The 23,144-nt window shown below is 31.5% G+C and overlaps 3 protein-coding genes across 3 annotated transcripts; 2 read left to right on the top strand and 1 right to left on the bottom strand.

The window, feature by feature from the left end:
• The first annotated feature begins 644 nt into the window (after window positions 1–644).
• LOC100306485 (transmembrane protein 258) lies at window positions 645–2,559 on the top strand. Its single transcript, XM_014765401.2, has 4 exons — window positions 645–804; window positions 886–986; window positions 2,155–2,233; window positions 2,338–2,559. Exons 1-4 carry the CDS (start codon window positions 802–804, stop codon window positions 2,383–2,385), a joined length of 231 nt encoding a protein of 76 aa, XP_014620887.1. The 5' UTR covers window positions 645–801; the 3' UTR covers window positions 2,386–2,559.
• Window positions 2,560–8,493: 5,934 nt separating this feature from the next.
• Window positions 8,494–10,635, top strand: LOC100809633 (probable polyamine oxidase 5). The gene has a single exon (XM_003550584.5). The coding sequence runs from the start codon at window positions 8,775–8,777 to the stop codon at window positions 10,389–10,391; it is 1,617 nt and encodes a 538-aa protein (XP_003550632.2). The 5' UTR covers window positions 8,494–8,774; the 3' UTR covers window positions 10,392–10,635.
• Window positions 10,636–15,986: 5,351 nt separating this feature from the next.
• Window positions 15,987–21,884, bottom strand: LOC106795462 (beta-galactosidase). The gene is made up of 19 exons (XM_014765400.3): window positions 21,437–21,884; window positions 21,252–21,347; window positions 21,022–21,134; window positions 20,823–20,889; window positions 20,630–20,722; window positions 20,350–20,493; window positions 19,901–19,989; window positions 19,718–19,823; window positions 19,499–19,586; window positions 19,126–19,244; window positions 18,865–19,026; window positions 18,509–18,684; window positions 18,273–18,382; window positions 18,076–18,185; window positions 17,861–17,971; window positions 17,636–17,746; window positions 17,323–17,528; window positions 16,902–17,229; window positions 15,987–16,515 (listed from the first exon to the last, which is right to left on the bottom strand). The coding sequence occupies exons 1-19, from the start codon at window positions 21,614–21,616 to the stop codon at window positions 16,405–16,407; spliced, it is 2,520 nt and encodes an 839-aa protein (XP_014620886.1). The 5' UTR covers window positions 21,617–21,884; the 3' UTR covers window positions 15,987–16,404.
• Window positions 21,885–23,144: the final 1,260 nt, after the last annotated feature.

Raw genomic sequence — 23,144 nt, 5'->3', positions numbered from 1 at the left:
TTTAACAATTTTGATCATTGTTAGTTTTTCGTTAGTTTTTTAACCAAAATTGCTAATATGACATTTAATGAATGGTGACACTAACATATTAACATAACGAATAACTAGCATATACATCAACATGACAATATGCTGATTTCACAGTAATGACCAAAATTCGGATTGTGTGTATCATGTTAGCATACTGTCATATATAACATTAATGTTTCAATCTCATGTCATCAGTTAGATGTTACTTCAGTAATTTTTATTAAAAATTTGATAGCAAACTAAAATTGTTAAATTTTACTATTAAAAATGTCGAGGACCAAATGTACAATAAGATTTTTTTTGGGACCATAATAACAAAATTATAAAACTGTAAGAATCAAAAGTGGATTTAAGAAAATAAAATAAAATTAAGAAATAGTTGATAAGTTATCATATTAGTTTAAATTGAAAAAAATAAACTAATAATAATTAATTTGATTTAATTTAAATTTAAAGTGAAAAAATTAATTAATCGAAAAGTTTCTTTGGTTTAAATTTTCAGACCAATCTAATGGTTTAAATTAAAACAAACCTCAATTATTTTTTGAGAAAAATGTTTTTGGATGAATCACAACAATTTGAAACTCAGTGCAACAGTCAAGAGATGTTGGGCCTCAAAAGTTGGGCTTATTGCAAGTGTAGTGTAGGGTGACTGTGAAGCGATCTCAGAGCCATTGCTGACGTTAAAATAGAGTATAGAATTAGAGTCAGCGAGCGAAAGAGGGGTTTTGGAACGTGCAAGATCCGGTGCTCTAATCTCTGCATTCTGTGATGGTAATTCAATTTTATTTTGCTTTTGTCTTCTCAATTGCAATTTCAATTTTCTGATTCTGTGTTTTTGATTTTATGTTGAAGGCTCCAAAACCGATAACGAGTCCCGTCCCCGATTCGTGGTACCCCACGCTCTCCGTCTTCACCCTCGCCATCGGCCTCGTCTTAACCGCCTCTTTCTTCATGTCAGTTTTTTTTTCTCGATCTCCTTCCTTTTCTATTACGCATCTACACCCGATCTCGATTTCGATTTCCATGAATCAATTAGCTTGCAAATTGTAAAATCATTTTGGTGGATTTATGAATCTTAGGAATTTCACTCGACATTTGTAACGCTGGATTTGATTTATCGGTATTTGTGGAGTTATTGGAAAATGTTTTGTTGGTACCTTGATCTGAGTAAGTGGTAGCAAATACAAAGTTAACAAAAGGGAAGTTTTATGAGAATGACGAGACTTAGATACACTTCTTTAGGTGCCTCTCATGTTTTCTAATCAGAATTGGAGTTTCATCTCAGTAATATGCGTAATAAGGTTTTATGGTTAGCATGGGTTAATAAGGTGAAACGTCCAATTCTAATTGGAGAGCAACACAAAAAATACTTAAGCAACTGCATCTAAGTTTTGTTCTTATGAGAAATGTGTCACTGGTGGAATATAGATTTCTCTTGTTTGCAAGTACTGAATGAGGAACAAACTAATGGCTACTTGGGTGAGAGATTTTGCAATTGGAGGAGTAAGTTTAACACTGGATACAACTCATTAAATGTAGACAACCAAAGGAGCATGTAGAATAACATTCTTCTATCCAAGCTCAAGAGTAATACTGTTGGTATCCTGTCCAGGGATCTTCAACATTGGCCACTTTTGCCCATCTGTTGTTTAACCAGCTAAATGAGCTAATACGCAAGGCAGTGTAGAAACTTCAAAATAGTAGTTGTGTCCATGTCTTACCTGGGTCAGACAGATATAGATCGTTGTCGTGGCAAAATGGGTGGATTTATTGTCCTCTGTTGTCTGGCTTTGAGTAATCTCGTGAGACAAAGGTACTTGTTAGTTGTTACAAGTTGAGGCAAGCTTATATACGTGAAATCTGACCCAGGAGCCGAATGTCATTATTGATTTTATGGCCTATTAGTGATAAGTTGTAGGTGTGTGTTCGGCTTGGACTTTTTCTTGTATTTTTCTGGTGTTCAATGATGTTTCAAATCTTAAAAGATATCAGGGGTTTCCCCTTCTCCTGTTTGGTCAAGTTTCATGAACTATGAATGTTCATGCCACACTAACACAGCTATCATATCATTGTATCTATATTCCTCTCTATACATTAAGTAAATGGATGTATTATTTGCAGTTATGAAGCAACATCTTCTAGGAAAAGTCGTTCACTTGTTCAGGAGCTGACAACTGGTGCAGTGGCTTCAGTCTTCTTGGTATGTATTTTTTTGTGTTTCCTTTGTTCAGACATTTTTTACATGAAACTGGTATGATAAATGATATGGTAAAACTTATATTTATGTGTCTATCTTTTTGGCAGGGTTTTGGGTCCTTGTTCCTCCTACTTGCTTCTGGTGTTTATGTCTAATTTAAACATTGAATTGGATGAAAATTTTGCTAAGCAGATAGCTTTAAATGAAAAATTGCATTGGACGTTTTAGTTTGATATCCGACTCTAAGGTATGTTCTTAATCTATCGATAACAATGTTGGTTGTGTGTAATGCTCAAGAAGATTATGATATCTGAGATAGTTTTCAAGCATGTTTTTCGGTAATTTCTATATGCTGAATGCAGATGAATATCATGTTTGATACTCTTGATAATATACAATATCTGGGGCCTCTTTGGAATGGAAGGGTGAGATTATTTGTGCCTTTAGGCTCTGATGACAGCGAAAAGTGGTTAATCAATTTTTCTCGTTAAAAAAAAAGTTATCGTTTCGATAAGTTTTCTTACTCTTTCCTATTTTCTATCCATCTAAGAAGAGAAATTTTTTTCGGTGGACTAACAATTATATATACTCTGAGCTAATTAACAAGTATTGCAAATAGAACTAACGAAGTAACACTTTTATTGAAAAAAAAAAAAAAAGAATTGCTCTTCAATGATCAAAATGTAAAAAATTTCACGTTATGTCTAAATAGTATAAACCAGCAAATATAATAGCAACTATTGAGCGAATTAACAATCATTACAAATAGTACTTAACAATTGTATACTTCTTTTACTTATTTTATGAGCTAAACATTCCATGAACTCCCCGATATCACTCCAACTGTTAGTGAGAGTGAATGCAACATATTGGATGCGAATAGAATTGTTGATGAATAAAAGAAAAGTGACTTGGATAAAATCATACGAGAAGTTTCATCTTGCAACACTCTTTGACTTTTTGTTAATTATTGAGCTTTATACTTGCAAATTTATTTTGTACAGTTGAAAAATAAAAACATTATTTTTTAGCTAAAAAAGAAAGAAAATGCTGGTAGCATTCTTGGAACATTTTTTAACAAGATTTCTCTATTTCGAGTGGAGATAGAGGGAAACTTCGTGTCGCTCTTAAGAGAAAGAAAAAACTAACATTCGGTTAATGTAGAAAGGTTTGTTGGAGCCCTTGTAAGTAAAAGTTAATTGTGAAATGAAACAAATCTCCAGCAGTTAGTAACTGTCTTGTATAGTTTTACTAGGGTAATACCCCGAGCCATACAGAGTTTATAATTTTTGATTTTTTATATTATTAATTTTTCTTATAATATATTTATCAATTAATTTTTAAATTTTATATATGTAAAAAATATATTTGATAATTATGAATATTCAAATAGTTTTACATTATAAGTGTTTTATTGAATTTTTTTCCTAAGAAAAATGCATATAAGATTGTGCATAGGATGAGTTGGTCGGGAAGGACGCTCATAGTAGTCATCCTTTACCTGTCTCACCAGATCATATGGTACCTGTTAAGCGGATACATGTGGATTCGGGGACATCCGTGGGTATCCTGGGATATTTTTGCAAAAATAAAAAAAAATTAAAAATATTTTAACAAACATTTTTATTTTAATATTTTCTTGAAAAATAATTTTAATTGTTTACACTAAAGTTATTCAAATATTCTATGATCTACACAATTAAAAATACCCATAAATAATTTTAAATAAATAAATTTTGTGAACTCCAAACAAAATTATCTAAAAATTACTCTCTAAAATATATATACTCAAATAAAAATACACTAAAATATAAGTCCACATAAATTATACTCCAAAACATAAGTAGAAATAAAAAATATTTATAAAGAATATTTATGTATTTAAGCTTGGTAAAAAAAATATTTAAGTATTTTAACATTAACGAGTAACATGTACATATAGGTCGTATCTAATGCAAATTTTTTATCTACAAACATCTATGCATTTGGATTTCTTTGTCATTGTTATTTTTAACTAAATATGAAACAACTTACCACATATTTATTTTCATGATGTTTTTAATTAAATGATAAATATATTTTCTAAAATTTGTAATTAAATTAAATGGTTGAGTATAAATAAAATTATTAATAAATATTATATATTAAATTGATGATTATATTACTGAATTGATATTTTAATTTATAATAACAAGAATTTTTAAAAGTCATGGCAATTCAGAATTTAAGATGTATATTTAACTAGAATAAATACTGATTATATATTCCTATCAAATTTTATATGGATAATTTTTTTTGGAATGTAAATAGGATTGAAAAATAGAACAGAGAGAGAGAAAGAAAGAGGGAGTTAGAGAGAGAAATCATATGTAGAATAAATATAATGATAAAAAAATTATTTGATTGAATTAAGTTTAAATTATTAAAGTGGAAGTTAATGTAATTTATTATAATAAATTTTGACCTTAAAAAATATAATAAAATTTAAAATTAAATATATTCAATGCATCAATGGATTACCAATCAAACACCAATTTATTAGGATTGATTTGTTTTCATATATATATCAATATATTTTTCATATAACTCCTGACGTGTATAAAAAATTCATAAATAATGTATATTTCATATATATCAATCCGTAAAAACTAATTTATGTATTAATATTTAATTGGTAAATAACTTATGAGTAATTAATTTATCATATTAATTTATTAATATCAATGTACTGATTAATTAAGTTGTTAACATGAATCTATTATATTCATGTTAATTGATTACATTTAATTGTTAATTATATTTGTTTGAATTATTTAATATTTTTTAAAAGAAATAAGTATAAAATTGTCACGTATCATCTTATAAAATAAAATCTTCTTTTATTTATATATATGATTAGACACACCATCAAAACTAGTTTTTAACAAATAAATAAAAAAACATACTTGTGATTAAAAAGTGAATACCAACCCCATCTAGAGGCAAGAGGGGAGCTGATATCTGTCAATAAATATTCGTTGTTAGCCGTATTATACTCTCATGGACCCGGTTCCAAGTATTCGTCGTTCCAGCAGAAATTTGCTCTCAAACCTTCATATCCAGTAAAATAAAATAAAAATTAACAGTACTTGATTAAATGATGGAATAAGATGGGTAAATTATTATAATTTTTTTAATATTTATTTTTATTCTTAGGAATAAAAAAATCTAATAATATTTATATCCTAGGAATAAAAAGAATCGAATATTTGGTTTTTTTTCACCTGTGTTTAATTCTTGTTGCAAAGACAGGGAAAGAAGTAATTAGTTAATATTGTATAGAATTGTAATCATAAGATAGAGTTTGGTGTCATGGATATTTTAAGATTCTTAAGAAAGTGAAGTGGGAATATACTAGCCTTGTATTTGGTAGCACCTTATATAAGAGGGGACGTGGATCCCAAAAACAATTTTTAGTTAAATTTATTGTGTTTTAACGTGATAAAAAATGAGATATGAATCTCAATGTTATTCCAAACACACTAAAATCCACTGAATCTATGATGATTTTTATCAACTTGGATGAAAATGACGAACTAAAATAGGCTTAAACTTCCCCGTTGAAAGATATATATATATATATATATATATATATATATATATATATATATATATATATATTATTCATCCCCATTGAAAGATATGTTTATGCTTTGTTTAATTTTTAATAAAATATTGATAAAAAAATAAAAAATATTCAAAGTATTTTTTTAGGAAATTGCAAGCTATACTAAACACATAATTTTATACTTTATGACTTGGTCAATATCTGCAAAAGAAATCATTGTAAAAGTGCCCTTCATTGATTGATGGTCTTGCTCATTTATGATGTGTCGAATATGTGTACTTGACAAGGTTCGACAGATTTGATCTTGATATAATTGACTGTCCGATTCTCTTTTTAAGGAAATCACACGGATAATAACGGGAAGTAGCAAGTTTATCGGCAACGGCAATTAGAATAGAACAAGAACTCTTGGACCACTCGGAATACTATTATGGACTATGGTAAACCTTATATTAAATCTTGGCATGAATGAATGGTATACACAACCATGGACGAATCCAGGAAGTAATTAGTGAGGAGACTAAAATTATATGAATTGAGATATCAATATATAATATATTTTTATCAAATTATGTATAATAATGTTGTTTTCATATCATAAGTTTTAATGTTGTTCCATGATTACTACTAGTGCATAAATTCGCCGTGCATGCCAGTTATGATGGTCTCTCTACTGCTAGTAGTAAATCATAAATAAATCGATTTAATATATATAAAGTGAGACCCCCGACAAAAATAGATCTGTATGAGTGGAACGAATCCTTTAGTACTTTTGTACCGATTCCAACACGATTGTTAGATGAATCACTCTGTGTCAAATTGAGGTGAGACACGGTCTCAATCATCTGTCTTTGCTCAACAAAAGTAGAAAACCAAGCAAAGATATATTGTAAACTAGTCAATATATGGTTGAGGACACGGGTCTCAATCATGCCAATTTATAGTGCTCCATACATATCAAGTGTGGATTTAAATCAGATATTATTTTATTTAAGAAAGATTGAGTAATTAAAGGAGAAAAGAAGGAGCCAAAGATCGTGATTCCGAGTTTTCGGTTCGAAGCTAGAAGAGACATAATCATGGCTTACAAAGTTACAACCATCGAGCTATTGCTGACAAGATTGACTGCGCTTATCAGATAATAAAGCAGATTATTAACTATCCTCCACTCTATATGACACTGTTTCAATGAAATGTTTCGATATATGATTGGCTGTAATTTTATATATATGTTTCCATTTATCAATTCATGACTGCATAAATACGTAAAGATAGGGAATTCATATTCATTATGTCATGGACAAAACTTTGTATCAAATAGTAAAAACCTGATTGTAGTTAAGGGTCACTCCACGGCTGATCTGGACATTGAGTGTATGTTTATATTAAAGTTTGCGAACTAAATTTGTAAAATCAACTCAAGTTTTTCTTCTACAAAGTTAAATTTTTAGGCAAATTTTAATGTATAGACATACTTTTATTGTATAGACAAGTTGGCTTATATTATAGTTGTGTCGGATAAGGAGCTTCTGGTTATAAATCTGGTGCATGCAACCACGGGAACTCTACTTGGTTTACTTGGGCTGGAGTTTACCTTTGATGGAATCCATCATGTGGTGCCCTTTACTGGTTTAATTCTTTGGGTTATCTTGTTTTAAATGAGGCAAGGTTGTAAAGTAATTGTTCTTAACATATGGTTTGCAAATGGCTAGGGTACCCCTATACCTTCACAATGATTTTTTTTTTCTGATAAAAAAAAAACTAAACATATCATAAAATCGAATTTGAAGCATTTCAAATTGAAAACAAAAGAATAAAATATGTTTTAGTCCTTATATTTTGGTTGAATATTATTTTTAGTCTTTCAATTTTCATATATTACAATTTAATCTCTAAACTTTAAAAAAATATCTTTAGTCCCCGGGCTTACTCTACTCTCTAATTTTTACACTTTTTTTTTTAACTTAGACTTGCGAGACAGGATTAAAAACATGTTTTTTTTATATAAAAAATTAGAACTAAATCATACTATGTGAAAGTTTGGATATTAAAAACAAGACTCAATGACTAAAAACATAACCTGACTTGTTTGCCACATGCCAGCCCCTAACTCAATCAGTGAATCTACAATGTTAAGGTTTGCGTATAAGTTTTTTTACTCCTTTTATTTTTGTCATTGTATTGTACAATTTGTTTTGTTTGTTTTCCCGGTTGTGAACCTTGCCACAAGTTATGTAGCTCAGTGCTCAGTATCTGTCTTTGAATTATTATTACTCACTCGTGGACATTTATTGAGGTGGGGCTTCGTTCAAAATGCTGAAGAAGGGCCCCCATTTATTTACGAAAATATTACATGTAATAAAATTTTGTAATTAATATTTTTGTTTAAATTAAAATTGCATTAAAGTTCAATTACTTGCTGTGATGTGAAACTCTAATTATAATTAAAAAATAATTAATATAAAAAATACTTGAATAACTAGCTAGGAGGAAACACGAGAAGTAACAAATTCAAAGTGGGACTCTTCGCCTGTAGTTGTAGAGTGAGAGATAAAGCAAAAGTGGGTCTTTATTAGGGGTTAATAAATTATAGTGTGCGGAAAGAAAGAAGTCACTAGGAAAATCCAAGTGAGTAAAGTCTCTTAATTAAATGATTAGTGCGTATCTGTTCTTAAAACTTGTTTTCGAAACATAGTATGTTAATGTCTCTTCAAACTCATTTTGGTCTGTAACATTTTTTTCAAAAATTAAAGCAGTAAAGCACAAACATACATTTGAATCTTAACAAAACAACAAAGCCAACCGCTTTATAAATTCATTTTCCAGTGTCTCAAATCTCACCTTCATAGCTCATACCACTCTCCACTGTTTCTTTTCCTCCCTCTAATTTTGTTTCATTGGTGTGACAAAAGCAAAGCTAAGTATCAAGTAGCAACAATGGTGGTGAAGAAGCCGCAAATTGTGATAATTGGAGCAGGAATGGCAGGCCTCACTGCTGCCAACAAGCTTCACAGTGTGAGTGCCTCAAAGGACTTGTTTGAGGTGTGTGTTGTTGAAGGTGGAAACAGGATTGGTGGGAGAATCAACACATCAGAGTTTGGTGGTGACCGAATTGAGATGGGTGCTACTTGGATCCATGGAATTGGAGGCAGCCCAATTCACAAAATAGCTCAACAAATCCATGCACTTGAGTCTGAGCAACATTGGGAGTGCATGGATGGGAATGAGAATAAGGCCACCACCATTGCTGAAGGTGGCTTTTTGGTAAACCCTTCCCTTGTTGACCCCATCACAAAGCTTTTCAACAATCTCATGGATCATGCTCAGGGAAAGATACCAACAACAACAACAACAACAACAAAGGGTCACTGTGGAAAACTTAGTGTTGGCTCTTTTCTCAGACAAGGCCTCGATGCTTATTGTGGTTCATCAAAAGAGGAAGAGGAGCTCAAAGGGTTTGGAAAATGGAGTAGGAAGTTACTTGATGAAGCAATCTTTGCAATGCATGAGAACACCCAGAGGACTTATACATCTGCTGCTAACTTGTTCACTCTGGATTATGCAGCAGAAAGTGAATGCCAAATGTTTCCAGGTGAAGAAATCACAATTGCTAAAGGCTACTTGAGCATAATTGAATCTTTGGCTTCTGTGCTACCACCTGGTTTGGTTCAGTTGGGAAGAAAAGTCACAAGAATTGAATGGCAGCCCGATAGACACGAGGCGATGAATTTGGAAAATGGAAGAACATGCTCTAGGCCTGTGATGCTACATTTCTGTGATGGCTCTATTATGTCTGCGGATCATGTCATTGTCACAGTTTCACTTGGAGTGTTGAAGGCTTCTATTCGTGATGATGATTCAGGTATGTTGATGTTTAATCCCCCTTTACCCTCTTTCAAGGCCGAGGCTATTTCAAGGCTTGGTTTTGGTGTTGTTAATAAGTTGTTTATACAATTGAGTGAGCCTCCACATGAGAGAAAAGACGAACATGAACACTCCAAAGGGTTCCCCTTCTTGCAAATGGTTTTTCACTCACCTCAATCTGAGTTGAGGCACAAGAAAATACCCTGGTGGATGAGGAGGACAGCTACCCTTTGTCCCATTTACAACAATTCTAGTGTCCTCCTATCTTGGTTTGCTGGGGAAGAAGCTTTGGCACTAGAGTCACTCAAAGAAGAAGAGATCATTGAAGGGATTTCAGACACAATTTCATGCTTCCTATCACATTCACTTGAGTTTTGCAACGGGAATGTGAATTCTGAGAAGTACTCTCACGAATACAAGGTGAAATTCAGTAAAGTGTTGAAGAGCCAGTGGGGAACAGATCCATTGTTTTTAGGCTCATACAGTCATGTGGCAGTTGGATCAAGTGGTGATGATTTAGATACAATGGCAGAGCCATTGCCAAAATGCCACATTTCTGCTTCACCCCCACTTCAAATCTTGTTTGCAGGGGAAGCAACCCACAGAACCCATTATTCTACAACTCATGGAGCTTACTTCAGTGGCCTTAGGGAAGCCAATAGGCTTCTTCAACACTATTCACTGTGTTAAGACTCGTAATATAACAACTTTGTATTGTTTCTTTCTCCCCTTTTAAAATTGTTATCATTAATTTGTATGAAATTATTCTTATTTTTCTCTTTGGGGGAAATTAGTAAGTGATTGTCAAAAATTGAAAATTAGAAGTGGCAAGATGAAAAGTGAGATGGGGACATTCAGCTGTACTATAAGAGCAATTATTCCACATATAATTGCTTTCTTTTAATCTATTTGGGCGTCGTTTCTTTTTGTTTCAGATCTTGTAAATCATTAAAACAAACTACAAGGTGTCCTTTTGCTTGAATTACGAATCTGATGTGGAACAAAAACTTTAGATACTAGCTCTATCCATTTGTATTTTCTGGCTTCCCCCAGTGGACAGGATCCGGTAAACCCAGGTCTTTCCAACTTGGAACCTCCTCATCAGCTCTTCACTGAAACAAAATATGGTTTGTCAACTCAACTGCTTATCAGTTTTCAATGCAAACAAGTCATTTTAACACCCTTTCCTTTAACTGGAAACTGCAAAGAACTCAATTTTTTGAGTCAGATCAGAGTTTTACTTGGAACAATAATTGATACTTCGAATTTTGATAGTCTTTATGTTTTAACTTTAGCTCGCCGCAATCGGGAATTAATAAATTAATGCCCAATGCACTTTTGATGACAGTAAAAATTCCACCTTTCGGCCAAACGGCCATATGTTTGTATAAACAAACCTATTATTGTAACTACAGAACGCGTGTTTCTACTGAAGTGGAACTTTTGCTCTTGATCATATCTGGAATTCAAGTCATAAGTACAAAATTATATTAAATATTCGGATAATGAGTGTTATTATTCATAATAATATTTAAACACGATTAACTCTAGTTTGTTTGATCAGTAAAATATTCCCTCACAATCAATTTTTTTATTTATAAAATTTAAATATGAGACTTTACCTTCAATTTCTTAGACTAATATAATATTGTTATATCTTATAGTATATTTTAATTTTTAACATATTACATATTTTAAAATCAGTAATTTTTTATTTAGTGGAAAAATATTTTAAAAGAAGTAATCTAGAAAATCATTGAAAGGGTGTCAATTTTTTTTGTTAAGATTTAAAATAAATTCAATAATGTAGTTGGATAAAATATTTGAATGGAAAACTTTATTATCTAGAGTGGTTTTACACTTACTTGACTTAATTAGAATTATCTCACGCATATTGATCATTTTAAAAAAATCAACATTATATGTTAAAGTTATATCAGAATGTTGTAATTTGTTACATTTTAAATGTGTTGGGTTAGTTCTTATGAAGAAACTTTTTGTCACCATGATAATAAATTCATAAATTTTATGGACCAATAATATTTTCTCTAAGTTACGTTTTCTTATTCATAAGCTCAAATATAAAATCTTATTTATAAAGATCAAGTCCAATCTTAGTATTGGGTTTTTTGGATGCGTGAGAGAAAATTGAAAAAAATATTTAAATGAAAGTAAAGGAAAAGAAAAATAGAATCCATACTTATTTTTTTCTTGAATGTAATTTTCTCTCTCCAACCAAACAATCACCACAGAAAAGACCAAATATTGTTTTGTAACACCATAATCAGTAGTGGTCAATCAGAGCAGTAACCAAAATGTCCTTAACTAACAATCAGACAAAAATGTATTGTTATGAGCTTATGGCCAAATGATCCAAAAATATTTATTCTCTTATTTTCAAAGAATAATTTTAATCTATAATAGAGTCGTTCAAGTTAATCTCTCTTTAAAGATTAATGCAACTTAGTTTGTGATAGTACATAAGTTTAAGAAGAAGTTTTTTAAGCATAACAGAATAATTTAAAATCAGTAAAAAAAATGTTTGAGAATTAAAATGATTATTTATTCCATTTCAATCATATACACTTTATTTTTTTTTTTATGTTTTTCTTTATCCAATGACTCACACATATAATGTTTTCTGTAAGATTAAAGTCACAAGAGTTTTCTACCAACCAATAGGTATTGGTGCCAGTATTGGATTTTTATGCAAAGCAAATCAACCAAGCTTGATACTTACTTTACATTGTTTTGAGGGGCTGTCGACAAAAGAAATAGCCGAGAAAAAGGTATGAGAGAACTAAAAAACAAAAATTGTATTATTTGAATGGAAAAAACCTGCCTTAAAAAAATCGATTGGATAAAATTAAAAAATGATATATTTTGTTTCTATTTTATTTAATTTTTTGCTTGGATGAAAAAAATAGAAAAGACAAAAGAAAATAAGTATTTTTTTATGTATCCATCGTTGTAAAAACATATCATATGTTAACGGGCAAAATTATTAAAATTGTTTCTTTTAATAATGTTTATGTAACAAAAATTAAACTATTACTACAAATGTTAATAATGTATGTATATTAGTATAATATTATTGTAATATTTAATATACTGATAATATATGTAATTTTATATTAATAAAATCGTTTATTGGTATAATATATCATTTTATTCATGACCTATTATAAATATTGAATAAAAAATATATTTTACAAACTAATTTAATACTAAACTGTTAATATATACTAGCACAATTTTGTACTATGTTTGGTCTTGTATAGAGCTGATAGTTCTCGTAACTCGTAAGTTTTTCCAGCCACTGCCCCAGGTTTCCCATTTTTAATTGTGTTCTATTTTTTGTTTTTACAGCATTAATTTTTTATGATACTTCTTTTTACACTCACAACAGAACACATATTTCTCTTTTATCTTATCTAATTATTTAGCATATTACTTTTAAAAAAAATGAACATAGTAAAATAGTATATTGGAATATAAAAAAAGAATAGGAAAGAAAAAACATTATTATATTATTAGTTCAATCGCAGTGATCCTTCGAATAATAATAAGAATAATAAATCAGAAAAAAAAAAGATAGAGAAAATAAAACTGAAAAAATCAGAAAAATGATAGAGGGTGAAAAAAACACTGAAATGGCTCACTTGCTTTCTCTTCCTGTCTCTAGTGGGCTTCAATCACACTTTAGAGATCGCATGTCACAAACCAATGCTTTACCTAATAACTAACAAGTCTTTGGCTGACACGTAAACAAACAAATGCGAATCTATTTTCCTTGGCTCACCCTAATTCTAATAACAGTTCTTTAATATTTTCTCTCATACATATTTATTTCATTTTTTTTAAAGCATACATATTTTTTCATATTAAGTAAAATTTATGTAAATATCATTAAACATGTGAGTTTGAGTTCTTATTCAGTGAGCATCTTTTTCAAATTAAAGAAATTTACGTAAATTTGAACTAATAAAAAAAAAGGTTAGAAAAAAATTTGTTACAAATTATGATATTAACACTCTTCTAATTTCTCTCACTCCATGTCACTACATAATACCTATTCCAAATTTCTAATATGACTTTTTTAAAAAAAATACAAATCTAATTTCCTTATTTTGTCAAATTCATAATTTCGATCTCTCTATCTTAAAATGGATTTTTTTTGTCATCCTATTTTAAAAAATTTATAACTTTGGTTTAATTTTCATTTTTTTCTTACATTTATTTCTTCTATTTTTTACATTGTAATTAATAAAATAAAATTTTGATGGTATTTTAAATAAAATAAATATATTAGGTCTAGAGTTCAAATCAAAATAAAAGAAATAAAATATAAGTTAAATTGAGAAACCAATTAAAATTATGATTTTTTTAATAGGAGACCAATTGTGTTTATTTTAAAATTGAGAAATCAAAATTATAAATTAAATAAAACATGAGAACCAAAATTATATTAAAGTCCTTTTTTTCAAAATACAAAGAATATTTAAATAGATTTTAACTCTCCTAACCAAAAAAATTTCGCATAGCATATGATTAGAAATCAAACTTTTAAAAATATGTTTAAAAAATTCAGTTATTTATCTATGTTAGATTTTGTTGGTAAATTTCCAATATTTTAATTATTAAAATATCACCTTTTTACCTCTAATCATCATTATGATACTTGGCCGCAATATCTTTGGTCTGTTATGAGTAAATCAAATTGATTCGTTAACTATTTGATTAAATGTTAACAACCAATATTATGCAGATAATCATTCGATGTATGGATAACTAACGCCACACAAACCTGCTGGCTGCTGAAGCTTTACTTGGACCTGACTGGAAGGACCATTGAATTCTCGACACGTGCTAATTATACAGATTGTGTTGCAGAGTGTAAAATCTTACTTATTGACGTTGTTCAGTACGTTTGTTTCAATTCAATCAAAGCATTGTATATGAGAAAATATCAGTCTGTTTAAAGTTTATTTTTATTGTTGATGAAACTAGTTAATACTAATATGATAGTATCATTAAAAAAAAGCAAGCTGCATATTTGCCCCCATAAATTTTGTGCCATGTACTATTCATCAAGGACCCATTTGACAGAAAGCAAAATTATTTAGAATGGATGAAAATATATAAAAAGAATTGAAAATTAAAGGTGTTTAATTGAAAGGAAATAAAAAATAAATAAGAAAAGAGATAGATAAATAAAAATAGATGGAAAATATGCTGAGAAAATACTAATAACTCACTCTATTTCTACTCCATTTCTATGATATCAAACAATCAATATTATTAACAAAAGGATCTAGTTAAATTGCTTAAGCATAGTTCATGAATATTATAATTTTTTTTACATGGTGTTCGATTCCCGCGAATAAAAAAAAACAACCAACATTATTTTCATTATCTCTGTTTCTAGTTCCTCACCTTATTTCCGTCCAACCAAACAGGGAGCAATAAAATTCTAATTGGACCAACAATTATTCGTCCGTCCAGGTAAAATTGGATTTACCGGTTTGAACTTGTGGACGGTCTGTGGTAAGGTTATCTCTCTGTGACCGTGTAATACAGTTAAGGGAGAAGTCCCTTTACTAGGAACCAAAAATGAATTTGATTATATGCTACACAGTGTGAGAAAAATTGAGACATTCTTCAATAAGCCTGTAACTGAGGAAACTGTAGATGCAATTTTTCACACACACACCAAAAAAAGAAAAAAAAAATGGAATCAGAAGCTTAACTTTAAGCTATACCTATCAAATTAATAGGGATACCTTAGAATAAGGATTTCTTACCTTCTTAGGCTATTTCTTTTTTTCCTGGGCCTTTGTCTACTTCTTTTAGGAATCAGGTTATGGAATAAGCAAAAAATTATTATCAAATATATTGCACATGTAACATGATGTGAAATCCGTCGTAACAAAAGCAACAAGTCAAAGTCCATTTTAACAGATTTCATCAACATTTTGTGAAGTTGATCACTGTACTAGAATAAAAGAATCTCGAACTCAAAAAATAGCTTGGCACTTTGAGTGAGTTATAGACGAGGACGTAGTAGCATGTACCCTTAAGGTTCACAGATATTGAAACAAAGTCTGTCTTCACATAATTTTTATTATCAAGTTGGGTTTGGGCCAGTAGGTACTTGATCAAATATAACCACAAGATAATTCAACTCCAATTCTTCAATTAAGATTTATAGACACGTGTAGACGATTTTTTTTTTTAACAAAAATCTAATACTAAGAACCAAATTTCTGCTACGGTGGAATAGGATAAATATTCCAAATGCCACTTAAAATAATCTATTTATTACTTTCAATTTGTTCTTATATAAAAATTTCAATAGAAAAATAACATTTATTTTCTGGTAGAATAATGGTGTAGTTATCTGACACCTTTCTCGTGTCCAACTATTCTTTTATAGAAAAAAAATGTGTATGAGGGGCTGCTCAATGCTTCATTATTGAAAGCCCCCTAGTGTATGGAGTAATAATCAGCAGAATAATCTGACTATGTACTACATTTGCAGCCAATTTCTTTTATTTACATTCGATTTCGCGCAGCCGGTGCATGTTTGCATTCTGTATGTATGGAATTCAACTACACAAAGTGAAGGGGTATCGTTATTTTCTATATTGAGCTTAATAAATCTGCTCCATGTTTATCAGGTAAATTGTTGCATCACATGATCCTAGCTGCATAGTGCCTCAAGTGAGAACTTCTTTGCAATTCCCGGACACGGGTCTCCCCCAAAAACTTCAGGAGCTACAGTCACCAAGCAAGATTGCTTGCCAATGCAGTTCTACAAATAATACAAAGACAATAAGTAGCGGAAGAAAAAAATAATTTTAATAAGAAGCAAAAAAAGATGCATTAGCATAACATGTTAAAGCTAATCAGAAAGGATATAATATAATCATTCAGAACCAAAAGGTTTATTTAGCAATTGCTGATTGTAGATGTCACAAAAGTTCAGTGAGCAGATAAAACAAGAAGTAAGAGAGAAAAGCCAATACAGAATATAACACAAGTATCCATGACTATAATAGTTTGTAAATCATTAGAAAATCCAGGGACTATAAGTTCAACTTGGCTTCCAAGAGAACTGAGTGCAATTGTCTGAGTGAAATAGCACAGCATGCATCAGAAGATATCTAAATTGTAGAAGGGTCTAGCTGATTGGGATACCTTTTGAGGAGCATCATATGATTTGTGAGCATGACAACTTCCTTCTCTGAAGTTTCCACAAGTTCCATGTGGCAATCCATAACTTGCAAATTTAATCTTAGAGATCTTTTGCCCAGGTGGACACCACAAGTGAGCCTTGGGTCTAATAACTTTGCCAGAGTCTAGCATCTGCCTGTTCTTCAGAGTTGGTTGCCCTTCAAATATATCAGCGCACACACTTGCTGTTGTTCTTTTCACCAAAGAAATTCCAGTAGGATCACCTCCCCATTCTTCAAACACAACCAGATAGTTGCCGCTTGGGTTCAGCCACGACCGAGGAATATGGTACCTGTCCAATGCCAACAATAGGTTGTCATGAATCATGATATTCAAGTCACTCCTTTCAATGTAGTAAACAACTTGTGTCACTGTCAACTCTTACCATCTCTGGGATGGTTCTCCACAATTTGTCCGGCATTTTTTATCAGTGTAAGTCCCAGCATAATAACAATCCCCACAACTACCACGTGCTATATATCCAGGCCAATGGCGTCCAATGCTTCGACCGTTTATCCATACCTGACCCTTTCCCATGCTAATCATGTCTAGAGCTAACGGATCGTTGCCTGCTGGTGTGCTAAAAGTTGTCTAATGACATTACAGAATAAAATGAGTCAGAATATATTCAGACTTGACCACTTGGGTGATCACAGTGACATAAATACAATCTTTGTTGAAAATTCAATCTTACTTACCTTGTACCATGTCAAAGGTTGCTTCTTAGTCAATAATGATCCTTGTACCCATTCAACGGAGGAACTACCACTTACAGTGTTAAGGTTTAAGGCTTCACCCTTGAGACCAATCTGCCCAACAAAAATGCAAATGAATAATCTCTTATTTTTGGGGTGATACACACATATCATTATGATTAAGCCTTTCAATGTTGCAACTAGGCAAAACAATTCCTGATGACAAACCTTGTAAGACCATTTCTGTTTAGACAAGTCTCTAGTCCCCTCATTTAGACCCTTAAGTGTGACTGGGCCTAAAACCCCAGCATTCCATGTCTCAAAGTATGGCCCAACATTCTGGCATTAATAGAACATTGTCATAAGATTAAAAGGGAATAAAAACTCTGAAAATAAAAATTGTTGTAGAAATCGCGTAGATATTAGAAAGGAAGAGAACTAACCGGGAGACCCACGGTAATACTTAGCAAAGAAATCTTGTTATTGCCAACCCTCAGCTTAACACTGTCACTAAATGTTAACTTATGAGAGTCCAGTCCCCCGTACACAGTACCTGCATTTATACAGAATATGGATAAGTAAAAGCGGAGATTATTATAACAACACACTAGCCCGAAAAAATATCATTAATCTTGTGTACCTGAAAGTTGACCATTAATGAAAACATGCAAAGCATGGCCTGCTGACATTACGGTAAGAACAGGAGATTGTCCATTCTTTATAAAACCTTCATTTGCATCAATGTTGACACTGAACAAGAGACAATAATATTTTATTAGATGGAGAAGGGATATAAACAGTAAGTTTCAAGAAATTGAGCATTCCAACTATTAGTCTTTTAGAGGTCAAAGACATGATCAGTTGAAAGATACTTACTCTGTCATATACCACAAATAATCTGTAGAATCTCGGGTGACATTAATCTGCTCCCAGAGTGCATATGCTGTCAAGGAATCATCCTCATTGGACGATGCAGCCTCTTCATTGTATGACTGCCAATCAAATGCACTGTTTACGGCAGTCATCTTCATCAGAGAGCTTTGAGCACCAAGCTGTATATATAAAATTTATAACATCAATGTTCATACTTGGAAAACAAAAGTCTCAATATAAATACATTTAATGTTTTTCTGTCCTTGAAGAACAGCACATTAATTTCTGGATAAATATTTTCATCTTACATTCATTTACTAAATAAAACAAAATAAACATGGCAAGCAGTATTGTCCTACCCTCGCTGTGTTGAAAACTGCAGTTTTGCAGTCAGGAAGGATGCTGATAGACCAAGGTGGTAGGTCATATTGTCCATTTCCAAATTTAACTGCTGCGGAAGATTTGGTGTCATAGTTTGCAAGGAATGCAGCACAAGCACCAGAAGTCTTGAACACATGTACCTAAGATAAATAGATAATATTAACAAAATAAGCAAATAAGTTTTAACAAGAAGCCTGTTGAGTATTTTCACAAGTCATAACCCAGCTTAATTACTTTACCTCCAGGTTATTTCCTGGCCATGTCACTGTGGGATCTACAGACACTAAAGCTGGCTCACATAGCTTTATTGCTTTATGCAAATCTCTTAGATGACCCCATTTTGGTTCATTTAGAAGTCCTGTCATAGTTGAACAAGCTTCAGACTAGTGTGAAAATATCTCAGCCAACCCTACAAGTTTGGTGCCTAAAGTGAATATGTACAATTCGCTAAAACATAATATGATTAATCTTCCCCCAACCCCCCTCTAGCATCACTAAAACCAAGTAATTTAAATAAGAAAAAAAAATTCTACTTGTTTTAAGAGATTTAAATGTGTATGCTGTCATTTTCCCAAGCATGTTAACAAATTTAACCTTATATACTCTGCATACCGTATTCATCAATAGGACCGTCATAGTCATAGCTGGTGGCAATGAAGAGGCCACTGGATGTCCGATCAAAGTTAGTTCCTCCATGGTACTGGATCCAAAAATGATACATTTTAGGCTCAAATCAGAGTTTCCACGGCATGGATATGTATAGTACATAAGGTAGGAAACATTTATTGACATTTGCCAATAGATAAATCATAAATGCAATGACCAACCAACCATATAATAATTAACAAATGAACCACCATTCTGTACGAATCTTGCAACTGAGAAGGCCATGTCTTCTGCAGGTCTACGAGGGACCGCGCCTCCAAACTCAGTGTACCTACAGAACACGAAACATAAAACTAAATACAGGATCCAGATCAATTATTATTGCCATTTATTTGTAGTAGAACATACCAGCCAGTCCAGTTCTCTGTCCACATTTTGGGTTTGTATTTCTTGTTGGGAGTAAAGTTTTCGCAGTAGTATCCATTGCAGGTGTCAATCTATACAAGGGAGTAGAATCAATTAACCAATGAAACAAACAAAAAGAGGCACGTTAACCACTAGTGAAGAACAACCCTGAAGTAAAAAGGTGGACAAATTTACAGAACTGCTGAGATAAAAGAAAAGCAACAACAGAGAAAGGCCAAATGGGCCACATGAATACACATCAAAATTAAAATATATCAATAGTAAAGGCAACAACCTAACCCAACAAAACAACCAAAACACAACTGAAAAATGTACCTAACCAAAAAACACATTATGTGGGACACAAATTTATTCTAAAAAGATAAGAATTCTTCTCCAAATGGTTTTTTATTTTTTTTTTCAAAAGTTTTTTTTTAGCAAAAGGTGCTTACAATAGGATCCGGAGTATCTTGTTGCTTGCACATAATCCAGGGGACACCAGTATCTAAACCCACAGCCATTTGAGAAAACCATTTGGTATAAGCTTTTCCTGGGGCACCAATTTCCCACTCCACTGTTCCATATTCGTTTTCTATCTGTCACGTTCAGTTTGGGGCCAAAACCAAAATACTATTATTTAATCATTCCTATTGTAATTGGTTGGCCTAACTAATAAAACATGAAGAAACCAATAATAGGAATACATGTCTTATTTAAATCCCAATTCCTTACCTGCGACATAATTATTGGACCTCCCTGCGTCTGGAACAATTTCTCCGCCTTCATCATGCTCACAATCTTCTCAGTAAATTTTTGCATTGCTGCCTACATCATTGCGAAAATTGAACGGTTGCTGAGAAAATTCACAGAATTTCATAATTAAATAACAGCAACAATAACTACGAGTAAAATTGAAAATTCCAACCTTGAAAGGTTCATTGTCTGTTCTGAAAGCAATATCCGGAACATACTTGAGCCAAACAGGAAACCCCCTGGATATCAACCAGAAAAGAAAGACCTTTAAGCAATGGCTATACATTGTTGTCCATTTTCAAAAACAAATTAATGAAATTATCCTCTGAATATATTATATAGAATTACAAGACAGGTTACAACATCATTACCCAAAGTTCCATTCAGCACATATGTAGGGACCAATGCGGAGATGAACAGAAAGGCCAGCTTGCTGCACCAGCTTGATGAACTTAACCAAGTCGTACCTATCCTCGAAATAATACTGTAAATTTTTTGAAAATTTACCAAAATTCACAAAATAAAAACACGAGTGAGCTTTCTATTTAACTTTTGACATGTGGAAAAAAAAATAAAAATATGAAAATAACATTTGCATTACCTTTCCTGGAGAAGGCTCATGTCCATTCCAAAACACGTAGGTTTGGATAACATCTAAGCCTCCATCTTTGGCCTTTTGAATAAGGTCTGGCCACATCTGCAACCAATGAGAAACATAAAAGCTTTTCAGTGTGAAAACTGAAAACTCTTTGGTGATTACAAAAATAACTTAAGAGTACTACTTGCCTCTGGTGTGCTTCTTGGGTAGTGAATGGAACCAGAAATCAAAATTCTTCTCTGGCCATTAACAACAATGGCTTTGTGATCATAAGTCACAGAGGCTGTAACTGCACAAACCCACAAAACCAACAGCAGGGTATAAAAATTCCCCCTTGGTAAATTCTCCATTAGAACCCGTGAACCCATTAGTGTCCTTCACATATTTTAAAAAAAAAGCTCCAAAAGATAAGAAGGGAACAAGAGAAACGCGCTTATATTTTTGTTTCTTCACAATGCCTTTTTGATTCTTTTGAGATTGAAAAGAGATGTCAGATTTTACGCAAAGACTTTAATAAGTTACAATGGTAGTTGAGGTGCGTGGATTTGTGAGGAGGCTGCAACTCCCTTATATACATTTGAAAATCCAAAGCTACACTGAGACCTTGGAGTCTAGAACTGGGACCCATTTACTCCTTCTTTCCTTGCATGTTGGCACTGAGTCACTCACCACATATCCCACAAACAAAGTTTTTAAAAAGCAGACTAAGAAGAGATTTTAGCTGATTATTATTTACTATATGTATTTTTTATTGGCTAATTAAAAAAGAAAAATATTTAATTACCAGTGTTTAACAAATTACTTTCATAATGCTTACCTACTTTAGAGTACACAAGCCAGAAACTGAATAGTTTAGTCACAATTTCCAGTAATATTAGGAAACGTGACGAATAAGTAAGTGAACAATTTAAAAATTCTGTCTAAAAGGAACCAAAGGGATAAGTACCTATTTTGGCCCTTCTAAGTATGAGTTGATAATAAAATAATCCTAAAAAATGAAAAATTTTAAATTTAATTATTAAATATGTAAAAAATACAATAGAAACATCTTAAATTTAAATTTATGAGATTATTTTATTATTAAATTATAATATTTAAGAATCAATTTAACCATAAGTTATATTATTTAAAAATCAATTTAATATTAAGTTATAAAGCTGAAAAATAAATTTATCATTAAATTAAGTGCAACTATCAATCTAAAATAGATATTTATCCGGTACTAGAAAAACAATTTTCGGCCTTTGCTTTGGCCTTTGGTAAATGTATCTTAATTTCATTTCTCAAGACGAGTGTACATTCAAGAGAAAAAAACAGATGTGTTTAAGTGCCATAAAAAGCTACCTACTTCGTGGTACTTTTCACTGCAATATGTTGCTCCTCTTACTCATAAAGGAAGATTCGACGCTGCACGTACGTTATTTTAAACTGCTTTGAATCCAATCCGGTTATTATTCTCATGGACCTCGTGACCAAAAAATATAAATATCATGCACTTTTTAGCTTCCATCCATTACACGGAGGGAAGCAATTTTGGTTCTGGGAGAGTATAATAATATTTTGGTGAAGTGTTACATCAAATCTATAACTAAAAAAATTCTTTGAATGAGATATTTTATTGACACTTTGAGGAAGAACATAATTTTAGTTTCATTCATTTATTTTCAATATCTTACTTATGAATTGATTAGTGACAGTGAGTGGGCAGTTTCTTTGAAAAGGCCAGAACGGTGCTCATTTAAAAAAAAAAAAAAAACCTTTATATATCAAATACTTGAGCTCGTTAATTTTTATCTATTGTATTACTTATCATAGTTACTTTTTTTTTCCTTTCTTCTCTCTATACGTTTTTAATAGTATTTGATATCCACCCTTCCCTTTTTCAAGAAAAATAGG

This window comes from Glycine max, chromosome 13 (genome assembly GCF_000004515.6).
Source record: "Glycine max cultivar Williams 82 chromosome 13, Glycine_max_v4.0, whole genome shotgun sequence".
Taxonomy (NCBI): domain Eukaryota; kingdom Viridiplantae; phylum Streptophyta; class Magnoliopsida; order Fabales; family Fabaceae; genus Glycine; species Glycine max.
The sequence above is the reverse complement of the archived record's forward strand: the minus strand, read 5'-3'. Positions and strand labels throughout refer to the sequence as shown.